The sequence below is a fragment of the Erithacus rubecula genome, assembly GCF_903797595.1.
Source record: "Erithacus rubecula genome assembly, chromosome: 21".
Classification (NCBI taxonomy): Eukaryota; Metazoa; Chordata; class Aves; order Passeriformes; family Muscicapidae; genus Erithacus; species Erithacus rubecula.
This window is the reverse complement of record NC_136673.1, coordinates 3,671,732-3,692,744: the sequence shown is the minus strand read 5'-3', so window position 1 is coordinate 3,692,744 and position 21,013 is coordinate 3,671,732. Positions and strand designations below refer to the sequence as shown.

General features: G+C 53.4%; 2 protein-coding genes across 3 annotated transcripts; one reads left to right on the top strand and one right to left on the bottom strand.

Moving 5' to 3' along the window:
* The first annotated feature begins 35 nt into the window (after positions 1–35).
* Positions 36–6,915, top strand: CACFD1 (calcium channel flower domain containing 1). Its single transcript, XM_079324407.1, has 5 exons — positions 36–201; positions 4,282–4,354; positions 4,906–5,031; positions 5,690–5,797; positions 6,778–6,915. The coding sequence occupies exons 1-5, from the start codon at positions 84–86 to the stop codon at positions 6,869–6,871; spliced, it is 519 nt and encodes a 172-aa protein (XP_079180533.1). The 5' UTR covers positions 36–83; the 3' UTR covers positions 6,872–6,915.
* A 4,205-nt stretch (positions 6,916–11,120) lies between these two features.
* SLC2A6 (solute carrier family 2 member 6) lies at positions 11,121–16,068 on the bottom strand. 2 transcript variants are annotated; one of them, XM_079323908.1, is made up of 10 exons: positions 15,782–16,063; positions 15,181–15,343; positions 14,595–14,801; positions 13,908–14,007; positions 13,244–13,455; positions 12,954–13,106; positions 12,580–12,688; positions 12,166–12,339; positions 11,749–11,894; positions 11,121–11,663 (listed from the first exon to the last, which is right to left on the bottom strand). In XM_079323908.1, exons 1-10 carry the CDS (start codon positions 15,880–15,882, stop codon positions 11,508–11,510), a joined length of 1,521 nt encoding a protein of 506 aa, XP_079180034.1. In that variant the 5' UTR covers positions 15,883–16,063; the 3' UTR covers positions 11,121–11,507. The 2 variants fall into 2 exon arrangements, with proteins under 2 accessions (XP_079180034.1, XP_079180035.1); XM_079323909.1 differs by having other exon boundaries at positions 11,135–11,663; positions 11,800–11,894; positions 15,782–16,068.
* Positions 16,069–21,013: the final 4,945 nt, after the last annotated feature.

The window sequence follows — 21,013 nt, the reverse complement described above, 5'->3', positions numbered from 1 at the left end:
CCTGGCTGCAGGGGCTGCCCTGCAGGAGGGGGGCACACCTGGGGGGCTCAGCAGGGCTCTGAGCCCCCCGGCAGCGGGGGGAGATGAGCTCGCAGGATGAGCAGCTGCCAGCAGCAGCCCCCGAGGCGGCGGGCAGCGACGAGGGCATGACCTGGTGGTACAGGTGGCTCTGCAGGATCGCCGGGGTCATCGGGGGCGTGTGTGAGTATCCCCTCCCCTGCCTGCCCCTCCTGCAGCACACAGCTGGCCTGGGGTCCTGCCACCTTCCTGGGGCTGTGCCATTTGGGGTGATGGGTCGGTGCCAGCCCTGGCTGCTGCTGTGCTGTGTTTGGGGCAGAAGGGAGAGCGCTGGCTGGAGCGGGGTGGGTGCAGCTCTGGGTGCTCGCTGAGCCTGCTGAACTTTGGCACCCAGCAGTGGGGACAGCACGGGCAATCTGCAAATCCCTGAGTTTCTCCTCGGATGTGGCACTGCTGGTAGGGATGGGAGCAGCAGCTGGGTCCTGATGCTGCAGGAGGGCTGTGGACAGGCCAATTAGATAATTTTTCTATGAGCACCAGGCTCAGGGGGTCAGGACAGGGCTGGGAGAATGGCCACAGGGTTTGGTTTATCTTATTTGACTTCTGGGTGTTAATACATTCCTGCAACTTGTTTTTCCCCCCAAGTCCTGGCTGGCAGAGTATGTTTCCCATTGCTCCTGTTGCTGATTGCAGAAGGCCTGCCCCTGGGTTTTACTGAAGGTGAAGAATGGTTTTGGTTTGTGCTGTGTGTTTTTAAGGGGTTTGGTAGGACACAGAGAGCGGAGCTGCAGACGCAGAGTGAGTTGGCTGAGCTCAGAATTACCTGCTGCTGAAAAAAATTTTCCCAGGGAAAGAGTCTCAGCAACTTTGCCAGAAATCAGCCTGTCCTGGAGTGCTGTTTTGCTACATTCTGTGGAGAGATTAATAGCTCTTAAAAGCAGGAGGGACTGTTATGACCGCTTAGTCTGATCTCCTGCAGAGCACAGGATGGAGAATTTCTTCTGCTTCAGGTCCATGACTTCAAGTTAAACAAGAGGGTTTCTCAGCCAGTGCAGTCAGCCCTGATTTATTCCATCAGCTGGAGCTTTGTGTCTGATCACCCTCTCCCCCTGCCCCTTCCCATGCCTGCCTTTTGCCTTGGGACTGGGCTGCACAACCCCACGACGTTTTTGGGGCTGACATTTGCAACCCTGAGCAGGCTCCTGACAGCCCTTTTTGGCCAGGCTGGTAAAACATGTGCTGCTCTCACCGTTTCATGTGCTGGGTGCTGAAATTCTGGAGGTGTGACAGGATTTGGAGGGACTGCTCCTACACAGGGCTGAACTGTGCCCTGCCAGAGGCCCCTGCACTCCTGGCCCGGCCAGCAGCCAGGAGAACCAGCTGGGAAGTGTCTGTGGAGCAGGTCCCAGGTGGGGGTTCAGAGGAGCAGCTCCTTTCCCACGGGCTGTGGCTGTAGCTGGAGCCTCAGTGCTTTTCCTGCAGTTTTATCCCATGCAGAGCTCAGGGTGATGTGATGGAGGGTGAAGAGCTGGTGGGTCATTCTGGTGGCACTGCCAGCCTCGTGCTACAGCAGCTCATGAGTGGCTTGAAAGTGCAAATTTCTTCTTTTCCCCCTCTCTGTCTTCGTGTTTCAAAGCAGCTGAATTATACTTGGATTATTTTCCCAACCTTTTGTTCACAGCTCTGCGACCCCGTGGCTTGTTTTTACAGGAAAGATGAGAGTTTTATGTCTTTGGGTGAGTCTGGGAGAAGCTTTTGGAAGAAGAGCCAGGTTCTTAACAGGGTTTGCCAAAGATTTGGGGAGTGACAGCTGGCTCTGGAGCCCTGACTGTCTCTTTATCAGAGGCAGAGAGCGAGGCACAAACTCTCCTTATGAATAGGGAAAAGGGAGACTGTGGAAAAAAAAAATAGTGGCCAGTGCTACCAACATTCCTTTTCAAAATGCTGCTTGTTCACCCTGTTGAAGGTGGATGGTTTGGACAGGAGGTGATGAATAAACCAGCAAGGCTGAAGTTTGCTGCTGTTCTCAGAGCTCACTGAAAGAACAGAACTCACTTATAAGGACTGTGAGCAACTGGATTGTAATTCTGCTACAGGGCTGGGTTATTTCTTACAGAATGAAAAATTCCCTCAGAAAGGAAGAGAAACTTCGTTAGTGGAGGTGAGACCAGCAGACAACATCTGCCACATGCAAACACCTGCAGCCACAGCTTGCTTCAGCCAGAAAAATCCAAGGGCTGGAGCAAGAACCAGACAGACAAGGTTCAGGATCTGTTTCTGGCTCCTGCACACTCTGGCTTGGTGACCTTGGCCAAGTCCCTTCTCTCCCTTGTGTTTCTGTTTGTAATGGGACGAGGAGAGTCTGTGGCTTTTGTACAATGCTCTAGGAGCAAAAATAGGCTTGTGTTGAGGACAGTGACCAGCTGCTGGGAATGAATAGAGCCTTTGTAGGGAAGGGTGTCCTTCCCCCCTCATTTTAGCTCCCAGTTATTTGTGCTTCCTCAGGGATTCAAGATGGGACAGCAGTTAAACAAATGGTAGAAGTGTCTGTCTCCCATAGCTTACGTGCCACTGAGCATTATCTGCATTTTAACCCTGTTGTGAGGCCTCTGCTCAAAAAGAAAATAATTTAAAAAGAAATCTCTGGCTTGCCAGGGGTGGGATCAGCCCCTGAGGCAGGACAAGGATGTACCAGGCTGCTGTGGGACAAGCAGCTCTGCAAAGGAGGCCCAAGGTGACTGAGTTGTTCTGTGCCTCTGTGGCTCCTGGCAGCAGCTCTGGGGGCAGTGCTCCTGTGATCCCAAACCTTTGACTCCTTTCCTGCTGCTCCTGCTGACGTGGGGCTTGCTCAGCTCTGCTTGCTGGGTCATTAGTCCTCCTCTTTGGGGACAAAACCAATCCAGAAACTTGGCAAAACAACCCCTGGTTGGTTTGATTAGGGAAAAAAACAACAAAAAAACAAACAAATTTGCTTGGAAAAGAACATTCTGCTTCCTTTGGTTTGTTGTGTGGTGGAGACCTGCTGGGAACTGCCCAGACCTCTGTGCTTTGCTACACTGCTCAGCAAAGCAGGGTCCTGCCCCTACCCTGGCTGTGTTTTTGGGGATAGCTGAGAGGTTTTGCTGCTCTGCTAGTTGTAAGGTGCAGATATGAGCACATCCTCTGGCATATCCCCCTGCTAGCTGATCTTGTTCTTGAAGAACCCTCCAAAAGATTTTGGGTTCTATGGAATTAGTTCTAGGAAGTGTTAAAAAATAACATTTTTTGGTGTTTCCTAAGACCAGGAGGTCGTTTGACTGTGGGATGACCTTCAATCTGTCCTGTCACTGCCTGCAATTCTGCTTCCCAGCCTGGTCAACAAGGATAACTATTTTTAAAGGAACTTTGAGGATTCAGCAGAGACTGCTTAAAAGAAACCTTGCAAGCATGTGCCAGGCTTTTGAAGGTCAGGGCTGCTCAGGGATCCCCTTAGCAGACACCCAGAATCCTCAACCCAGGGCTGGTCTCACCCTCAGAGAGGGACTCTCCTCCTCTCCATCATCCCCAATAAAGGCTTTAAGGGCTGTAAAATTAATTTTAGCTGGAGTTCTGCAGTGTGAAGTTGTTTACTGAGCTTGTGTCTCCTGCCCTCCCACCTGGGCTCGAGTTCCTGGTGCCAGCTCTGGCACTGGCACAGGGAAGGGCAGTATCAGGTGCCAGGAACACTCTGCAAGTTTAATGAGGCAGCAAGGAGGTGGATGCAGCTCAGCTCAGTCACTGCTGCCTGGTTCCTCTCCCTGAGTTACAGAGCCAGAACATTGGGGTTATTTTGGGCTTTATTCACTTCCTTCTGTATTAGTGCAGACCCAAACTTGGCTCTTTTCTACCCATCTCTGCTGTAGCTGCACAGAATCAGCAGTGAGTGGCAGAGGCTGGGTTCACCTCTGCTGAATTTATTATTTGTCTGTGTGCAAATCATGTTTTTGCTGAACTTGCCCTGTGCTGCTCAGAGGTGGAACTTGCTGGCACTGCTTGTCTGCCCTGGGACAAAGCAGTAATTCCTTGGCACATAAAATCCAGGTGCACATCCTGGACTCCATGAGGAAGAAAATACTGTTCTACACAAGGGAAATAATTGCTGGAACAGCACTCAGAACAAAAGGATACCAGAGGAGGGCTCTTCCCTTCCAGGCTCCCTTTGGGCCACCAGACCTTTCCATGCAGTGCCCACAGTGCTGGCCAAGGGTTGGTCATGGTGGTCACTGGGAGCCTCTTTCTTTGCAGCCTGTGCCTTTGCTGGTCTCTGGAACTGTGTCACCATCAACCCCCTGAACATTGCTGCTGGTGTGTGGATGATGTGAGTGGGGTTTCTCTTCATTTTCCTGCTGGGAGGGAGGTGATGTTAACCAGACCCCACTGAGGGGGGAGAGCTGCCCTGCTTGGGCAGTGATGGGAGTAAAACATGCATCAGGCTCTGGGGAAATGCCAGATCTTGCTCCATCAGGCTGGTGGAGATTTTATATTTTTTACTATTACATTTATTTATTTATTTATATTTCATATATTTATATAAAAATACTTTAAATATATTTTTATATTTAAAATATATATATATTTATTTTTATATTCTAATATGTATATATTTTATATTTTTATACTTTATATATTTTATATATTTTATATATTTTATATATTTTATATATTTTATATTTCCTATATTATTTTATATTTATATATTTTATTATATTTTAATATATAGTTATGTATTTTATATATTTATAAATTTCATATATTTTAAATATGCATTTCGTGTTTTAAATGTATTTATATATTTATTATGTGTGCTCTGTGTGGGGCTGGGGGCATTGCTGGGGGTTGTCGGATTAACTCTGCTCTCCATCCCTGCAGGCTCAACGCCTTCGTGCTGTTCCTGTGCGAGGCTCCGTTCTGCTGCCACTTCATCGAGTTCGCCAGCGCCGTGTCCGCCCGGGCCGACCGGCTGCGCGCCTGGCAGAAAGCGGCGTTCTACTGCGGGTGAGATGTGCGGGGCTGGGGAGGGGGAAGGAGCCGTCCTGCGGGGATGGGGAGGGGGAAGGAGCCGTCCTGCAGGGCTGGGGAGGGGGCTCTGAGCGCTGTCCCCCCCTGCAGTGTTGGGGAGGGGGCTCTGAGCGCTGTCCCATCCCTGCAGGGTTGGGGAGGGGGCTCTGAGCGCTGTCCCCCCCTGCAGTGTTGGGGAGGGGGCTCTGAGCGCTGTCCCCCCCTGCAGGGTTGGGGAGGGGGCTCTGAGCGCTGTCTCCCCCGCAGGATGGCCGTGTTCCCCCCCCTGCAGGGTTGGGGAGGGGGCTCTGAGCGCTGTCCCCCCCTGCAGGGTTTGGGGAGGGGGCTCTGAGCGCTGTTCCCCCCGCAGGATGGCCGTGTTCCCATCCCTGCAGGGTTGGGGAGGGGGCTCTGAGCGCTGTCCCCCCCTGCAGGGTTGGGGAGGGGGCTCTGAGCGCTGTCCCCCCCTGCAGGGTTTGGGGAGGGGGCTCTGAGCGCTGTCCCCCCCGCAGGATGGCCGTGTTCCCATCCCTGCAGGGTTTGGGGAGGGGGCTCTGAGCGCTGTCCCCCCCTGCAGGGTTGGGGAGGGGGCTCTGAGCGCTGTCCCCCCCTGCAGGGTTTGGGGAGGGGGCTCTGAGCGCTGTCCCCCCCGCAGGATGGCCGTGTTCCCCGTGCTGCTCAGCCTGACGCTCACCACGCTCTTCGGCAATGCCATCGCCTTCGCCACCGGCGTGCTCTACGGCCTGTCCGCCCTCGGGAAGAAGTAAGGGTGATATACATGAGAGACAAAGTATCGATATTCAGCAAAATTTAGATTGGTTTATTTCATATAGACAGAGCAAGCAGCGCTGGGGAAATGTGAGGGGTCACCACCCACTCCACTCTTCCACTCAAGCTGGTTTGCAGCTCCCTTTTTATAGGATGATTTTCCTTGTAGGAATCAATAATTGTTATTGTTTTGTTGTAATAATTCTGCAAGGTAAGCAGTGGTGGGCAAAGAAAGTTCCAAAGTTCCGTGGGACAGCTTTTGGGACAATTGGTCATGGAACCATCTGGTCTTGGTAGGTAAAAAACAGAAGAAGTGGGAAGCCTGTTCTTGAGCAGATAGTTTGTGATTGATCACACAAAGGCAGGAAATCTGATTCTGCAAAAAACCTTTCAGATTATGGAAAACCCCCCTTTTTTTTTCTTTTACAAACTGGTATACAACATTCAATATACAAAATTATGGGGGGGATTTAAACAGAGTGGGTTTAATCATATATTTCCCTTTATCTAGCTCCACGTTCTTTTCTTATTTTAAGTATCCTGGTTTATACAAACTCCAAAACTTCTATGATTAGCACAAATCACTTGTCAATGATCACAAGGGGGATCCAGCTGCTGGTGGAGGGCAGGGAAGGGGGAGATGGAGCTCCAGAGCTCCAGTTCTGCCCCATCTGCTCTGCTTTCCTCTTGCACAAACTGTGCTGGGGTGCAAATGCAGCCAGAGGAAATCTCCCTCATCTCAGAGCCCTGCAAGGGAAGGTCCTGGGGGTTGCTGCAGCTCTGAGTTTTGGCAGGTTGTGCTGAGGGTTCCTCTCTTCTTTCTGCAGCTGTTGGGTGGGGCAGGGAGCAGCTTTGGGGGTTGGAGAGGGCCAGCAATGTGGTGTGTGTGAGTCCTGGAATCCCTTGGCACAGAGGGCCAGGCCCCTTTGGGGACAGTCTGTGCCATCCCCACCGTGCTGTCCCTTCTCTCCACAGGGGAGATGCCATTTCCTACGCCAGGATCCACCAGCAGCAGAAGCAGATGGATGAAGAGAAGCTCACAGGCACCCTGGAGGGACAGGCTCTCTGAAGGACATGGAGCAGCATCTCCTGGACACTGGGATGGTGAAGAGGTGGAAATCCTCTCTGCCCTTCCCTCTGTGCTCTCCACTCCCTGCTACCACCATTCCCCTGGGTGCTGCAGCAGCTGGAAATCTCAGGGGCTGGGGCAGGCTGTGTCCTCTCCTCACACCAGCAGCCAGACCTCAGCACATCACTCCTTTTCAACCTTCAACCCAACATCTCACAGTGCCCCTATTTGTTAATTTTGTATTTAATTTAATTTTATTATTATTATTATTTCCTGCGGAGGTCAGAGGTGCTGGCTCTCTGAGTGCTGCTTTCTCAGCCTTTTTTTTTTTTTTGGTTTGTTTTGTTTTGGAGTGCTCTTTTGGGAACTGCCCTCTGGATGGGTGAGGAGGGACAGAGGACCTGCCAGTGCAGGTTCCACGTGTTTAGGAGCCCTCCCTGGGATGGCTCTTCCCAGGCTTTACAAACCCCCTGGTGCTTAAGCTTTGTCTTCTTCCACTGTTTTAATTCTGGGCACTGGAGGCATCACTGCACAGGAAAGGACTTCCAGCAAAAACCCATCTAAAGATAAAATCCATCTCTGCAGGGGAGAGATCTGCTGGGCAGATCCTGGGACCTTCAGAGCACAGTCCCTGCTTTCTCTGGATGCAGCTTCAGGCAGTTACTGTGATTTACTTGAATGATAAGAATTAATTACTTTGTCTTAATAAGGGCATTTTCTTAAGCTTCACTCTTTTACTAGGGCAGAAAGGAAACAATACTTGCTGTACCTCAGCTGAAAGGATGTTGTTTCTTGAGCCAAGTGGGACTTTCTGCTGGTGTGAGGGTCACTGATGTGCAAGAGCATTCCTGCCTCATGAGCCTGGGACTCCTGTTACCTCCCTGCATCCCTCTGGGAAGGGACCTGCTCTTTGCTTGCCTGCTACAACCTTTGGGATTTTTTGCATCAATCCTGAGCTGGTTTTATATGGGAAGGTGGCACATCCTCCCTGTGCAAACAAAGAGGAGGCTGCACCATTCCAGTGTGGACAGCTGGGATGTTTTATTTTGCTATTCCAAGCTCTTTCTGTGGTTTTCACTTTGTGTTTTCTGTTTGCTTTGTGCTATGCAGTACAAAACTGCTCACTAAATCCAGATCCCCCTCTTCTCATCACAGTTTGTCCTGGGGATTATAATTTATTTGATTTTTATATGGTTACTTTTTGTTTTGATTAGGAAAAAAGGGAAATAATTTATTTCTAGTTATTTAAGTATTTTGATGGGACTCATTTTTTTGGGATGGGATACAGGAGAAAGGAGTGCTTTGTTTCCTGTCCTTCACAGGGCTGCCTCATTTCACCAGGGGTCTCTGAACCCAGGGACAGCCCTGGCTGCTGCAAAATCCAATTTCAGCCTTCAAAGTGTGGTGTCCTTTGACCCCTTTGTCTTGCTCTGGACCACAAGCATGACAAACTGTGTTTTCCTCTCTTCTGGGAGAGAGAAGGGAGGAAACTGGGCTGTAACAGCACTGTGTGTCCCTGTTTGAATCCTTGGGCACAGAGGGGCTGTGCTGTGTCTGAGAAATGCTGTCCATGCTGAAAACTCTCCTTAGACCCTGCCCTTCCTCAGCTGCTGGCTCCTGTGAGCTGCTGCTTTTTCCCTGGAGCTCAGGAGCTGGGAGGATTCCCAGCAGTCAGGATTTCCAGAGGCCCCTGCAGCTGGATGTGGGCTCTGCACCCCTTTTTGTGCAAAGCCTTTGAACTGGGATTGCTCCCACAGCCCTTGTCTGGGATGCAGAGCAGGCACCACCAGCCTGGATTTTTCTCCATAAAAGTAGCTTTTTCCCATAAAAGTTGTGGTGGTTTGGGGCTCCCAGCCCTTGGCTGATCCCTGGTGCTGAATGCAATCCCTGCAGGGATGGATGCTGCAGGAGGAATGGGGGATATTCCCGTGGGTGGTGCAGGGGCACAGTCCTGCCTGAGGAACTCTGACTTTGGGGGGGTGTGGGGAGCTGTGTAGTGTTTAGTAGAGGAATGTTGCAGACTGATGCATGTCAATGTCTCTGGTAGTGGCAGCTTTGCTCTGTGAGTGGTTCTGCTGTAGCTTTAGTGTCAGGAGTCCCAGCAGTGCTGTCTCAGTGTGTTTTGTGGCAGCAAACTCTGACCCTGGGGCTGAGGCAAGGGAAAATCTGCAGCAATCTGCCACCATGGGCAGTGGCAAAGCTCAGCCCCAAGTGAAAATGGGTCTCAGGGGCTGCCCTGACAGAGCTGAGCTGGAACCTTTGGCCACAGTGCTGGGAGTGTCTGTGCCTGTCACACCTGGAGGTGTCTCAGATCTGTGCTCCAGGGGTGGTCTGGCATGGGAACCCCTGGGATTTTTGGCTGTCTGGTGCAGCTGGAACCAAGGCAGAGGCTGGTGACACCCTCACCTCCATGGGGGCCTGTTTGGTGGGGATAGGAGGGAGTTTAGAGTAGTAGCATCACTGTAGTTAAATGCCAGTGCATGGTGGCTGTTAGTTGTGTTTAGAGGCACCCTCGGGGTGCTTGGAGCTGTGCAAGGACAAATGAAGTTCAAACCCTGCTCTGGAGGTTTCAGAGGCTCAACCCAACCCCTGCTGGGGGTATTCAGGCTGGATGGCTGATCCACAGGGCTCTGTGGGGCAGGGTCTGCTCCCCAGACCTTGGGCAGAGGATGATGTGAGGGCTCAGCGTGGGTGATGTGCTGAGGACAGCGAGGTGTTGGCACTGAGGGTGCCCTGGGGGGCAGTGGGCTGTCACACAGCATCACCAGGGCAGCATTAATGCTCTGTGCCACTCTTCCATGCCTCTGCCACCCGTGCATGGCAGTTCCATGGCCCCTGGGGCACAGCAGAGCTCACTGCTCTGGGCTGGAGCTGCTCTTGTAACACCCATTGATTCTGTGTGTGTGCAGTGAATAAAAACACCATTCTACCTCTGGAAAGAGCCACTGTGATTTCTCAGACTCCAAAGCCCTCAGACTTGCTAAGCTGAAGAAAGGAGATGACCCAGAAAATGCTCCTCCAGTGAGGTTTTCTCAGGAGCTGAAGAGCCCAACCTCATTTCCTAGTGGGGCATTTCCTCCTTAGGCTGAGCCCTGAGAAGCTCAATTCATCTCTGTCATTTTTTTCCTCAGGAAAAAAAATCCACTTTCTTCAGGGAAAGGGTTTCACTGAAGTGAAGATATCAAGTGCTGGTCCATAGCCATGTGAGAAAGAGAATGCTCGAGCACAGGGCTGCCAGAAATCCTGATCTTCAGGAGGTCAGTGGAAACCAGAGGCCCTTGAGACCTCTTACAGTCAGGCCATGCTTAGAAAAAGTTGTGCTCCAGCCAGGGCTGAACATCTTTCTGGAAAAGGGTCTCAGCAGCAAAGGGTAGGTTTAATACTGAATGTTTTCTGTGTTTTTTATTTTGGCCCACCACTCTCCCTCTGTCCTAGGCTGTTTTGAATTAATGCTGTGATAAAGCACATCTTCTCTTAGGTGATTTCTCATCTCCTGCTGCAGGAGACCAAAGTGGCAGCTGGCACATCTGGAGGGCTGGCTCAAACACACTGTTTTACCCTGTGCTTCCTTGTGACAGCAGGCTGAATGTCCCAGAACAGCCCTCGGGGTGCCCAGTGCACTTCAGGAGCTTGGACAAACCTTGGGCACATTGTCCCAGCCCAGCCTTTGTGCTTCTGCCCTTTTGGGAGGAGTCAGGTTGGGCTGAGCAAGGCCTTTTGTTCCTCACAGCCATAAGCACCTCCTGCAGCCGTGTTTTACCTCGGGTTAGCTCTAAAAAATAATGATAAAAAGTTCTTAATCTTGCAGGACACGCAGGAAAGGGGTAAGACTGATTTGCTACTAACTATGCAGTTGAAATCTCCAAGTGATGGAGGTGGAGGCACATCCACCCCCCTTTTGTGGGTGGGTCAAACCCCACCCCAGCACAAAGTGTTGTCAGTACTCACTGTGTCTTTCCCACAGGGAACCACTTGCACTACAGCTCAATGTTTGTCTGTTGCTGTTCTTTTGTCCTGGGTTTTCTTTGTGAACTGTATTTGGTCTTGTTCATTAGGCTTCTAGTGTAATGTGTGTTTTTAGAGCAATAAAATGTGGCAGCTTTTTATACAAAAGATCTGGCTCTGCCTCTTTCACAGTTCTTGAATGCCTGAGGCTCCTTGGGGAGCTGCAGGCTGCTGTGGTGCCCTTGTCCCAGTCCTGCTCTGCTTCTCCCATCCCTCCCTTCTCTGCAAATCAGACAATATCTTGCAGTTGGAGGGAAAACTGTTTTATTCTTGCAGCTACATTTTGCCAGAATGGTTCCAGCTGTAAGTTCAGCTCCAGCCAAGCCCTCAGACTCTCATGGTGCTGAGAAAAGGACAACCATGGTCTCCTGTCCACAGCCACACCATTATTCTTCCAGGACACTTTCATCTCCCACCTGGCCCTGGTTTGGGCATCCCAAGGACTGACAGGTTGTGCAGAGAGCAGCAGGTAGTGTTGGGTGACAGGAAGAGAAGGAAAAGTTCCAGCTGGCAACTTCTACAGCCAGGGCACAATAATCACTGCTGCCCCTTCCTCTGCCACGGGGAGCTGCAGCCTCCACTTCCAGCAGCACAGGTTTGCTCTGCCCACCAGCCTGGGCAAGGGCAGCTCCTACCTCAGGAATGACCTCCGGCCAGTCCTGAAAAAGGACTCAATCTGCTCCAGGGACCTGCCCTTGGTCTCAGGGACACAGCAGCCTGTGAACAGGATGTTCCCAGCACTGATGACAGCGAAGAACAGGAAGGGCACCTCGAGGCCAAAGGTGTTCTGGAAAGTGAGGCAGAAACCAGGTGTGAGCTGGTGAAGAGAGGGGCTGGGGAGGGGCTGCTGGACACCCCTGGGCAGTACCCACCACGACTGGGAGGAAGAAGTGGGTCAGGATGAAGGCTGTCAGCCAGCTCACCACCACACAGAGCCCCGAGGCCACCCCACGGGCTTTGAGAGGGAGGATCTCTGACATCAGCAGCCAGGTGATGGGGCCCCAGCCCATGGCATAACCTGCAGGGGAGCAGGGAGAGGGCTCAGGCTTTGGAGGCACTGAGGAGTGCAGAGGAGCCCTGAGCAATCCTGCCCTGCAACCCCAGCAACCATTATCCCTCCCATTCATGTCACTCCTCAAAGTGACTGCAGATGCCACCTTCCTTGCTCTTCCAGGGATATCTGCCTTCCTCCCAACTCCAAACCCAATTTTCTTGCTCCACATCACCCTGCCTGGGATGAGAAGCACCCTCCCCTGGCTGGTGGCCAGTCCTGTGCTCTCTGCACCTACCCATGATGAAGAGCATGGCTGCCAGGAGGGGGATGAGGGTGATGTAGTTTGTTGGTCCAGCAGGGAGGTTGGCAGAGCTCACCAGGGTCGTGTTGGCCACGGTGCCATTGTGAGAAACTGGCACAAAGTGGATGTAGAAACCCATGGTCAGGTTGGAGGCCAACATGACACCAGCTGTGGAGAGAGGCAGCAGCACAGTGAGAGTGATGGGTGAGTGATCTTTTCCATGCCAGGCTCCTGGGAATGCCTCTGCTGAGGAGCTGAACCACCACCAAGGGACAGAAACCTCCCTGCCTCCCTTCCTGAGCACTGTAGGGCTGAAGTTTCCACTCCTGCACACTTGCAGAGCTCCTGAATATCCTTCAATGAGAGCTTCCCTTGGGAAGAGAGTGGGGGAAGTGGAGAGAGCCATACCTGACACAAAGAGGAGAATCTTCCTCCCAGCTTTGTCCATTGACACCGCAGCAATGGCCACAGCAGACAGACGTACCAGGCCAACCAGAGCTGCATCATACTCTGGTTTCTGCAAAAAAACAGTGGGGAAACTGAGCTGGGGGAAGGGACTGATTCCTACAGCTGCTGATGTCTTGGCCAAGGCTGTTCTCCCAGTAGGAGACTGGAGATGATGGGCCTGGAGCTCAGAGGAGGGGCAGGGATACAGGGGGCCAGTCCTGCTGCCCATCCTCCCACAGCCTTTTTTAAATAAAAGAGTTTTATGTCTGTAGGGAACTGGGAGCATTGGGCAACCCTCACTGAAGGCCAGGCAGGAGCTGAACTGCAGGGCTCACCAGGATGACAGATGTTTTCTTGAATATTGGCTGCAGGTACATGAGGATGCAGGTGACCCCCGAGAGCTGCTGCAGGAACCTCATTCCCCCCGCGATCAGGATGGGCTTGTAAAGGAAGGGGTCCTTGAGCTCAGCACAGGAAACCCGACGGCTCTGGAGGGCACAAAGGCAGAAAAAAAAGTGAGAACACCCCTGGGAACAAGTTGGCATCCAGAGGATGGCTCAGGCATTGCCCAGGGGATGAATTTTGCAGTTTTCATGTTACATCTCCCCATGCTGAGCTTCCTCACCTGCTTCCTCACACTGTCCTTGATCTGCTCGTACTCCCGGGCATAATCTGTGTCCTCACCCCTCAGCCAGCACAGGGAGCCCAGGGCCTCCTCCTCCTTGCCCTGGGAGAGCAGGAACCGGGGCGAGTTGGGCATGAAGCAGAGCAGGAGGATCATGGCAAGCACCGGCAGCTCCCCGGCCACGGCCAGCCAGCGCCAGTCCAGGACCAGCCCTGCCAGAGCAGCACAGTTGGGGGAAACACTCAGCAATGGCTGTCCTGGCCTTGCCTCCCAATGATTTAATTTAATAAACCTAGCAGGAAAAATAGTAATAATAATAAAAACTGTATTCTCTCCTGTTACAGCAGCATTTCCCAGCACTATGATATGGGGAAATTCCAGCAAATTTGAGAGTGTCCAGCAAGATCCTGCAGAAAGCAGAGCATGTCCTGGCAGGTGATGCACAGTGTGCTACCCTTCATGGCAAAACCTCAGGATGTGCAGGCACAGCAATGGCCACAGGTCCATGTGGGCTGTGGATTTCTCCCTCAGAACACACACCAAAGCAAGGGGCATGGATGGCCCTGTCCAGCCCCTCAGCACAGTGGTGGTGGTGGGAGAACAAAGGTTGTTTATTTTAAACTCCCCCTCCCCAGCCCTGCCCTGGACCCCCAGAGATACTTGCCCAGCGCGTACAGGACGAGGGAGCCCAGCACTGCCATGATCTGGGGACAGGCACCCAGCATCCCCCTGACCCCAGGGTGGGAGATCTCCGAGATGTAAACCTGCACAGGGACAGCACACACTTCACAGAGCTGCAGCATGTCCTTGTCACCCCCTGCTCCTGCCCTCTGTCAGCTCTGTCATACTCTGTGACCAGAGAGAACCCAGATTGCTGGGGAATTGCCCTCTCAGGGTTGGGTCCAGCTGCATTTGGCCAGAGGAGAGGCCAGTCTGGCCAGCAGCACCACTGCCCTCCTCCCCCTGGTGTGGGAGAAGTGCTCCAGTTCCTTACTGGAAAGAGGTGCTGGTGTTACTCAACTCCTTCCTTGCCCTGTGTGTGAAACACGAGGGTGGTGTTTGGGAGGAAATAACTGCTGGGAGGAGCAGGGGCTGGGGACCTGCCTTGTCTTTCCTTCAGGCGAGGAAGTCCAGCACCAAGGAGCTCAACTCGGCTGACAGCAGCCAGAGCTGCAGAGCTGCTGCATCCTCCCCATCCCCACTCACCCAGACACAGCCCTGGGGCTCTGCTGATTCCCCCAAAATGCTCCAGCATCCTCCCCCAGCTCACCCAGGGCACCACAGCACCTCCTGCCCTGCACCCCCAGCTCATCCCCAGCAGCTCCTGCCCTGCATTCCGCTGGCACATTACCGGGATGGAGGCGGAGGTGACTCCCCCGGCGTAGCCCGTCAGCACCCGGCCCAGCAGCAGCATCCAGAGCCCCTGGGCTCCGGCCAGCAGCGCGTAGCCCAGCGCCGAGGGCAGAGCCGAGAACATGATGCTCAGCTTGCGCCCCAGGCAATCGTTGAGCAGCATCGCGCTGAGCCCGCCCGCCGCCGCTCCCAGCGTGAACACCGACTGCGGGGCGTGCAGGGGGGCTGTGTGAGCCGGGCATCCCCCTGGCATCCCCCCTGGCATCCCCCGGGCATCCCCCGGGCATCCCCCGGGCATCCCCCATGGCATTCCCTTGGACATCCCTCCGGGCATCCCCCCTGGCATCCCCCAGGCATCCCCCAGGCATCCCCTGGGCATCTCCCCGAGCATCCCCCGGCTCTGCCCCATCCTGTCCCCCAGCTCCTTATCCCAAACCAGGGTGCTGTGTGAGCCCAGCACTCCCTCAGAGCATCCCCTGGCTCTGCCCCATCCTGTTCCCCGTTTTTTACCCCGAGCCAGGGCTCTGTGTGCCTGGCACCACCCGGCTCTGCCCCACCCTGGCGGGGATACCCGCGCTCCTTACCCCGAACCAGGGCGCTGTGTGCTGGTCCAGCCTCAGCGCAGGGCTGGGATGAGCCTCCAGGGCAGGGATGACGGGGGAAGGATAAACCAGGGCGAAGCCGAAGCTGAAGTTGCCCAGGACAGCGGCAAACACAGCCAGGTAGAGCCGCTTGTTGTGGAGGCTCCTGAGGGAGGCACGGAGAGAAAAGGACGAGTTGGGTGCCAGCAGAAACTTAAACCCTGTTTCCCCCAGCCTTTGCCGAGGCTCTGGTGACAGCCTGATGCTCCTGCACAGCCCCAGGCTGGCGGGGTTTCTCTGAGCTCCTGCTCCACAGGTGCTGCCCTCTGTGCCAGGCAGTTTTCAGGGCGTTAAACATGGCAAGAAAAGTAGAAGCTGGAGCTGGGTGGCCCCACGGACACAGCAGGTTCATCCCAGCAGAGCCAGGGAAAGGTTCTTTCAAAGCCCCCGTGCCCCCCAAACCCATCACTTCCAAGCGGGCTCATCCCCCACCTCGGGCAGGAAGAATCCTGTCTCAAAGCAACTCCGGAATATGGAACAGCTCCTCCCCACTACCCTGGGGATGGGGGGCACAGCCCACCTGCGGCCCCAGCCTGGTGCTCACCTCAGGTACTCCTTGTCGAGCCTCCTGGCAGTGCTCTCGGGGAAGGTGCGGTACGAGGAGCTGGTTTTCCTCACCAGGGACTGGCGGTCTCCCCTCTCCATGCCGCGCCGGGGCTGCTGCGCTCGGGGCGGGTGCCGGGGCTGCCCGGGGGAAGGGGAAGAGGCGGCTGAAAGCGAAAGGGGAGAGGCTGCCTGGCCTTGCCTAATCAGAGAAATCTGTGCCTCGTGGGTTTACACCCGGCTGCCCCTCAGCAGGAAACTGGGGGGGCCAGAAAAGCAGCAGGAGGAGAGCCACGGGGTGACAGTGATGGGGACAGAGGTGTCGTGCTGTCTTCACCCTGCCCTGCCCCTCCAAACCCTCCCACTGCAGTGACACTTGCAGGGGTGGTCCTCACAGGACTGTGCTCACCAGCAGAAACCTCCCTTTGCTAAGGGCATGTCTCTCCCACTGAGGAACTGGTACCAGTCAGACTAGTCCAGGGCTGCCTCTATTTACAAGGGAAAATTCCATCTGTGAGAACCTCCAGAGGCACCCTGAGAAAGGGGTTTCAGTGTGGAGCAGAGGTGGGGAAGAGGAAGGAGAGGAATGCAGAGGGAGGTGAACATGGAGTGGCCACAAGGAGCAGGGGACAAGGATGAAGGGCAGTGATGAGGATGGAAAAGGGGAGGGCAGCATCTCTGCCACAATGGGTGGGCCTCAAACTGCCCATGGGTGTATTTGCCCCCTCACCCTGATCCCCCAGCCCCTCAGGGCTCTGTGGGCAGCGTTGTGCTGGGACATCTGCAGGTCCAAAATCATGCTGTAGGAAAGAGCTTCATTTGGGCCTTGCTAGCTCTGAACCCAAAGCCACTTGGATTTAATTAGCAAAAGTCTATTTCCCCAAACTACTGCACTGCTCCTCTTGTTTCCATCATTCCCCTTGGCCCCTGGTGCTTTTTGGAACACTTGGGTGTTTTCTCCACCTCCAAGCCTGTGTGGGAGCTGCAGTGACACCTCGGGAGCTGCTGTGCCTTCCCTCTGTGCAAACTGGTTCCTCTTCTGCAACCACCAAGAGCTGCCTTTACTGTCTGATCCTGCAGGGGATTTACAGCTGACTCAGGCACTCGGGGCTGATTTCCCCTTGGGAAGAAAGGTCATGGACTGGGGGGACAGAGGGGTGGGCAGGACAGCTCACCCTAAAAATTTCCAGCTCTGTGTTGGTCTGAGCAGAGGGGTCACAACAGACCTGGAGCTGGTCCCTGTGCCTGGGGCTCCCCTTCCATCAGCAGACACCAGCAGTTTCCTCCCTTGCCTGCACTTTGCTCCATGAATTTGGGCTCCTTTCCACTACATGATTTTGCAGCATCCATCCCTGAAACGCAGAGGGTTCTCCAGTTTCTGTGCAGATTTGTCAACTGCTTCAAGCAGGAAATTGCTTTGTGTCTTGAAAACCCTCCAAGCACCTGTAAGGCTGGGAAGCTCGGGGGGAGCTGCTGTCTGTGCTGCTCTTGGCTCAGGGCTGAGCCCCTGGGTGAGTCTGTCCCTGAGTGTCCCCTGAGGGAAGGGGGTCCCTCAGGGTGTGGTTGGGCAGGTTCTTGCACCACATACTTGTTCTGCCCTTTGGGTTTTTTTAATAAAAGTGAATTTTTGGTGAGGAATAAAGTACCCACCACCTTGCTCCAGATCTCCCTGACCTGCTGTGGGTCTTCCCCAAACACACAAGGGGTGGGTAAGGTGGAAGCAGACTCAGTGGCTGTCTCTGGTGGGCTGTGCTTGGCCATCCTCACGTGGAAGTGCTTCCTTCACATCTGCAGCAAATAATATCTCCAGGTGAGCTGGGGAGGGCTGAGGTGGCCACTTTGGGAAAGCAGAGCAGCCCCTGGCTGATTAAAGGGCAATCTGGTTTTGTTGAGAACTGTTGGCTGCCTTGGCTGAGTGATGCATTGCTCCAGCTCCCCAGGACCTTCCTCCCCCCGACAGCTGGGAGATAGATCACGAACATATGCAAAAAAATAACCAGCATCAAAGCCACTTGGCAACTCAACTAACCCAATTCATAAATTAATTTCTATCCCTCTTGTAAGGGAGAAATCAGTCACTCCTCAGGACTATCCATCTCTATCGCTCATCTGGCCACATCCTTTCATAAATCTTGCTGTGAGTCTGAGCTGGTGAGTGCAGGGTGAGGATGGAAGAACGCCTGGTGTCTGTGCTGGGCTGGGGCAGCCCTGGGGCTGGTTTGCCCTGGGCTGGGGCAGGGATGGTTCTCTCTGCATCCCCCACATCCTGAGGCTGCAGCAGAGCTGGGGTTCTGGAGCATGCTGCTGCTTAGTGGGTGATTTTGGGGAGCTGTTGAAGAGCCATCAGGTGCTGCTGAGGTACAGTGATGAAGTTTTTCCTTGCAAATCGGCTTGTGCTGAGTTTGCAGAGCCATGCAGGAGGTGGCTGGTGCTGCTGGAGACACATGAGGTGAAGGTGGGTGCTTGGTGGGGTCTGGCCTGGTGTTGGATACACCTCTGGGTGGTGGAACTGGGGGGTTCCCAGCTCAGGAAGCAGCTCCAGCTGCTCCTCCCACAGCTTTCCAAAACCCCATGGCTTTGAAAAATAATGCCTGCACCCCCAGCTCCCCGTGGGCATCAGCACCTGGAGCCCAGGTTAGCTTTTCCAACCAGGCAGACAGAGCTCAGCTCTTCCCAGGCTGAATCCTTCACCCCACTCCCCCCACAGAGGAGAAAATCACCACCTTTCAGACTGCCATCTGTTTGTTTTGTTGGACCCTGAACTTGCTGAAACGTCTTTCGATGGATGAAGGAACGCAGAGTAGAAGAACAGAGCCTGGCAGGCTGCAGGGTGAGTGGAAAATAGTTTTTTGGGGCTTTCTGGAGTTTGAAGGCCTGATGATGGATGTGCATGCAAGGGATGGTAATGGCTTTGTAAGTATCCAAGCACAGAGCAGAGGAATAACTCTGCCTGATAGACTGAGAAATGTGTGTGGGACAGGATCCTCCCGCTCCAACACGGAGCTGAATGATGGAGTGCTGCAGGTTTTGGGAAGAGAGGCTGGCATGGGCTGCATGTATTGGAAAAAAGGTGTGACTACTTTTGAAATAATATTAAATCTTTGCTGTGAATGCCTTGGAAAAAGCTGCCTCTTGCCATGGAATGAGGCTGGAGGAGTTTGCAGTGATCTGAGAGGGGCTCACTGATGTTCTGACCCTCTGGGCAGGGTTGGTGCTGCCTGTGCCTCCTGCCTTCCCTCTTCCTGCCTTCCCACTCTGCTCCCAGTGTCCAGACCCACTGACAAAAGGGATGGGTTTATGTGGAAATTTTGTGAGGATAAATGTTTGCCTGTCAGCAGGGCTGGGTCCAAGTGTGATTTCTCATGTGCCATTTGGAAATGACATTTCCAAACAAAATTAGAATTTCCCATTGAGGTTATTTGGGGTTTTTTTGTTGTTTATAAGTTAGAAAATGGTTGAATTTGGGGGTTTTCCTTGCTGCCATGCAAATGGCAGAGTTGTTCATCTCCCCATGCTTGGAGTGAGGGGTTTTGGTGTCCCACATCCAACCTGGCTAACCCAGGAGCTGGGATGAGCTGGAAGATGTGTGTGTGCCCTTCAGCTGGGTGGGGGATGTACCAAAAGTGGGATATTTTAACCTGCTTTTAGGACTTTTTTTGAGGTCACATGAAATCTCATGACCCACAAATTCCAGTGGGTGTGGGTACAAGTGAAACTGGGACAGTGGATAAAAAAGGTGAAAGGTTGTGGGATTCCAGCCTTTCCTATGCCCTGTGGTGACTTTGTCACTCACTTTGACTTCTGTGACAGCTTTGGGTGTGAACAGTGTCAGGACAGGACTCTTTTCTGTATCCTGAGTGTCCCCAGGGCTGTGGTGGCTCCTGGATGTCCTTGCACCCCTTGGATCTGTCCTGCCTTGCCTGGATGCTGTGGTTGGGGTCACCTGTGCAGGGCTGGGTGTCCCCAGGGATGCTTTTGGGTTTTCCAAAAAACCCAGCACGGGGCAGGATGAGAAAATGTTGCTCTCAGTGCCCTGGTGCTGAGCCAGGCTGGAGTTTGGGTGTTGGGTGAAAACTTGGTGAGCACAGGGCTGCACATCCATGGGAATTCCTGCAGGGATGTCCCCAGGAGATATTTGAGAGGCTGATGGTGACCTGTGACCTTGGGATGACGATTCTGCCACAGTCAGGCTCAGCCCACATCCAGGATGCAGCCACAGGGTCTAAAAATTGAATTTGAAGAACAAATGCAAGAAATATCCTGCACATCCAGAGGCAACAGCAAGGTTTTTGACACCCTGTGTTTGCTGGCAGGTGGCAGGATAAATACAATTATTTGAAGAAGAATTTTAAGTACACTTTTTTTTTTTTAACTCTGTCCCATTGTAGCTGCTGGGCCAGCCTCTAGAGCAGTGCTTGTTGTGATGCCACAATCTGGATTTTTTGGATCCCCCTTCCCTTGCCCACTTCTGCTGGGTATTTTGAAGTTGAAGTTACTTTTCTTTGATGGCAAGGACTGGATTTCTTTACACTTGGGACAAAAAATCTCCCCCACTAAATTCCTGAGAGCTGCTGCCTGCTCCTTCCTTGGCTCTGGGTGGGTTTTGCCTGTTTAATATGATTTTTAAAGGAAAAAAAAAAAAAAAAAAAAAAAAAAGAGGAAAACAAAACATATCATTTCCTTGCTTTAATATGAGCCAATTATGGCTTGCAGGCTGTTAACTTCATCACCACTTCTTCCAGCAAAGCCCTTGGTAAAATAAACCACAGCAGATCTGCTTTCCCTGGACCTGCTGTCCATCACAGCCTCGAGCCACGGCATTTATCCATCCCCCTGGCTGGAAAAAAACACCCCAGTGCCTCTGTCCCACACATGCCCACTAAAATATCCCAGCACTTGTTGTACATCTGCTGATGGATCCCAACTGGAAAGGAGATTAGGGCTCAGACTCAGTGCTGGGCTGTCTGCCCCTCCTAATGAGGAACACATTGGAGCTCGTCCGCAGCTCCAAATGGCAAAATCAGGAGGCTGGGGAGGGTGGAGGGTGCCAGGGGTGGGACAGAGGGGTTGGAGGGTGCCATGGAGGGTGCCAGGGTGTGGGACAGAGGGACTGGAGTGTGCCAGCAGCCAGGGAGAGCCCACGGGGGGCTGAGTGGGGTGCAGAGCCCGGGGGACACGCGGAGCTGGGGGTGCCTGAGCTGCTGCACGTCTGCTGCCAGGGCTGGCTCAGGGT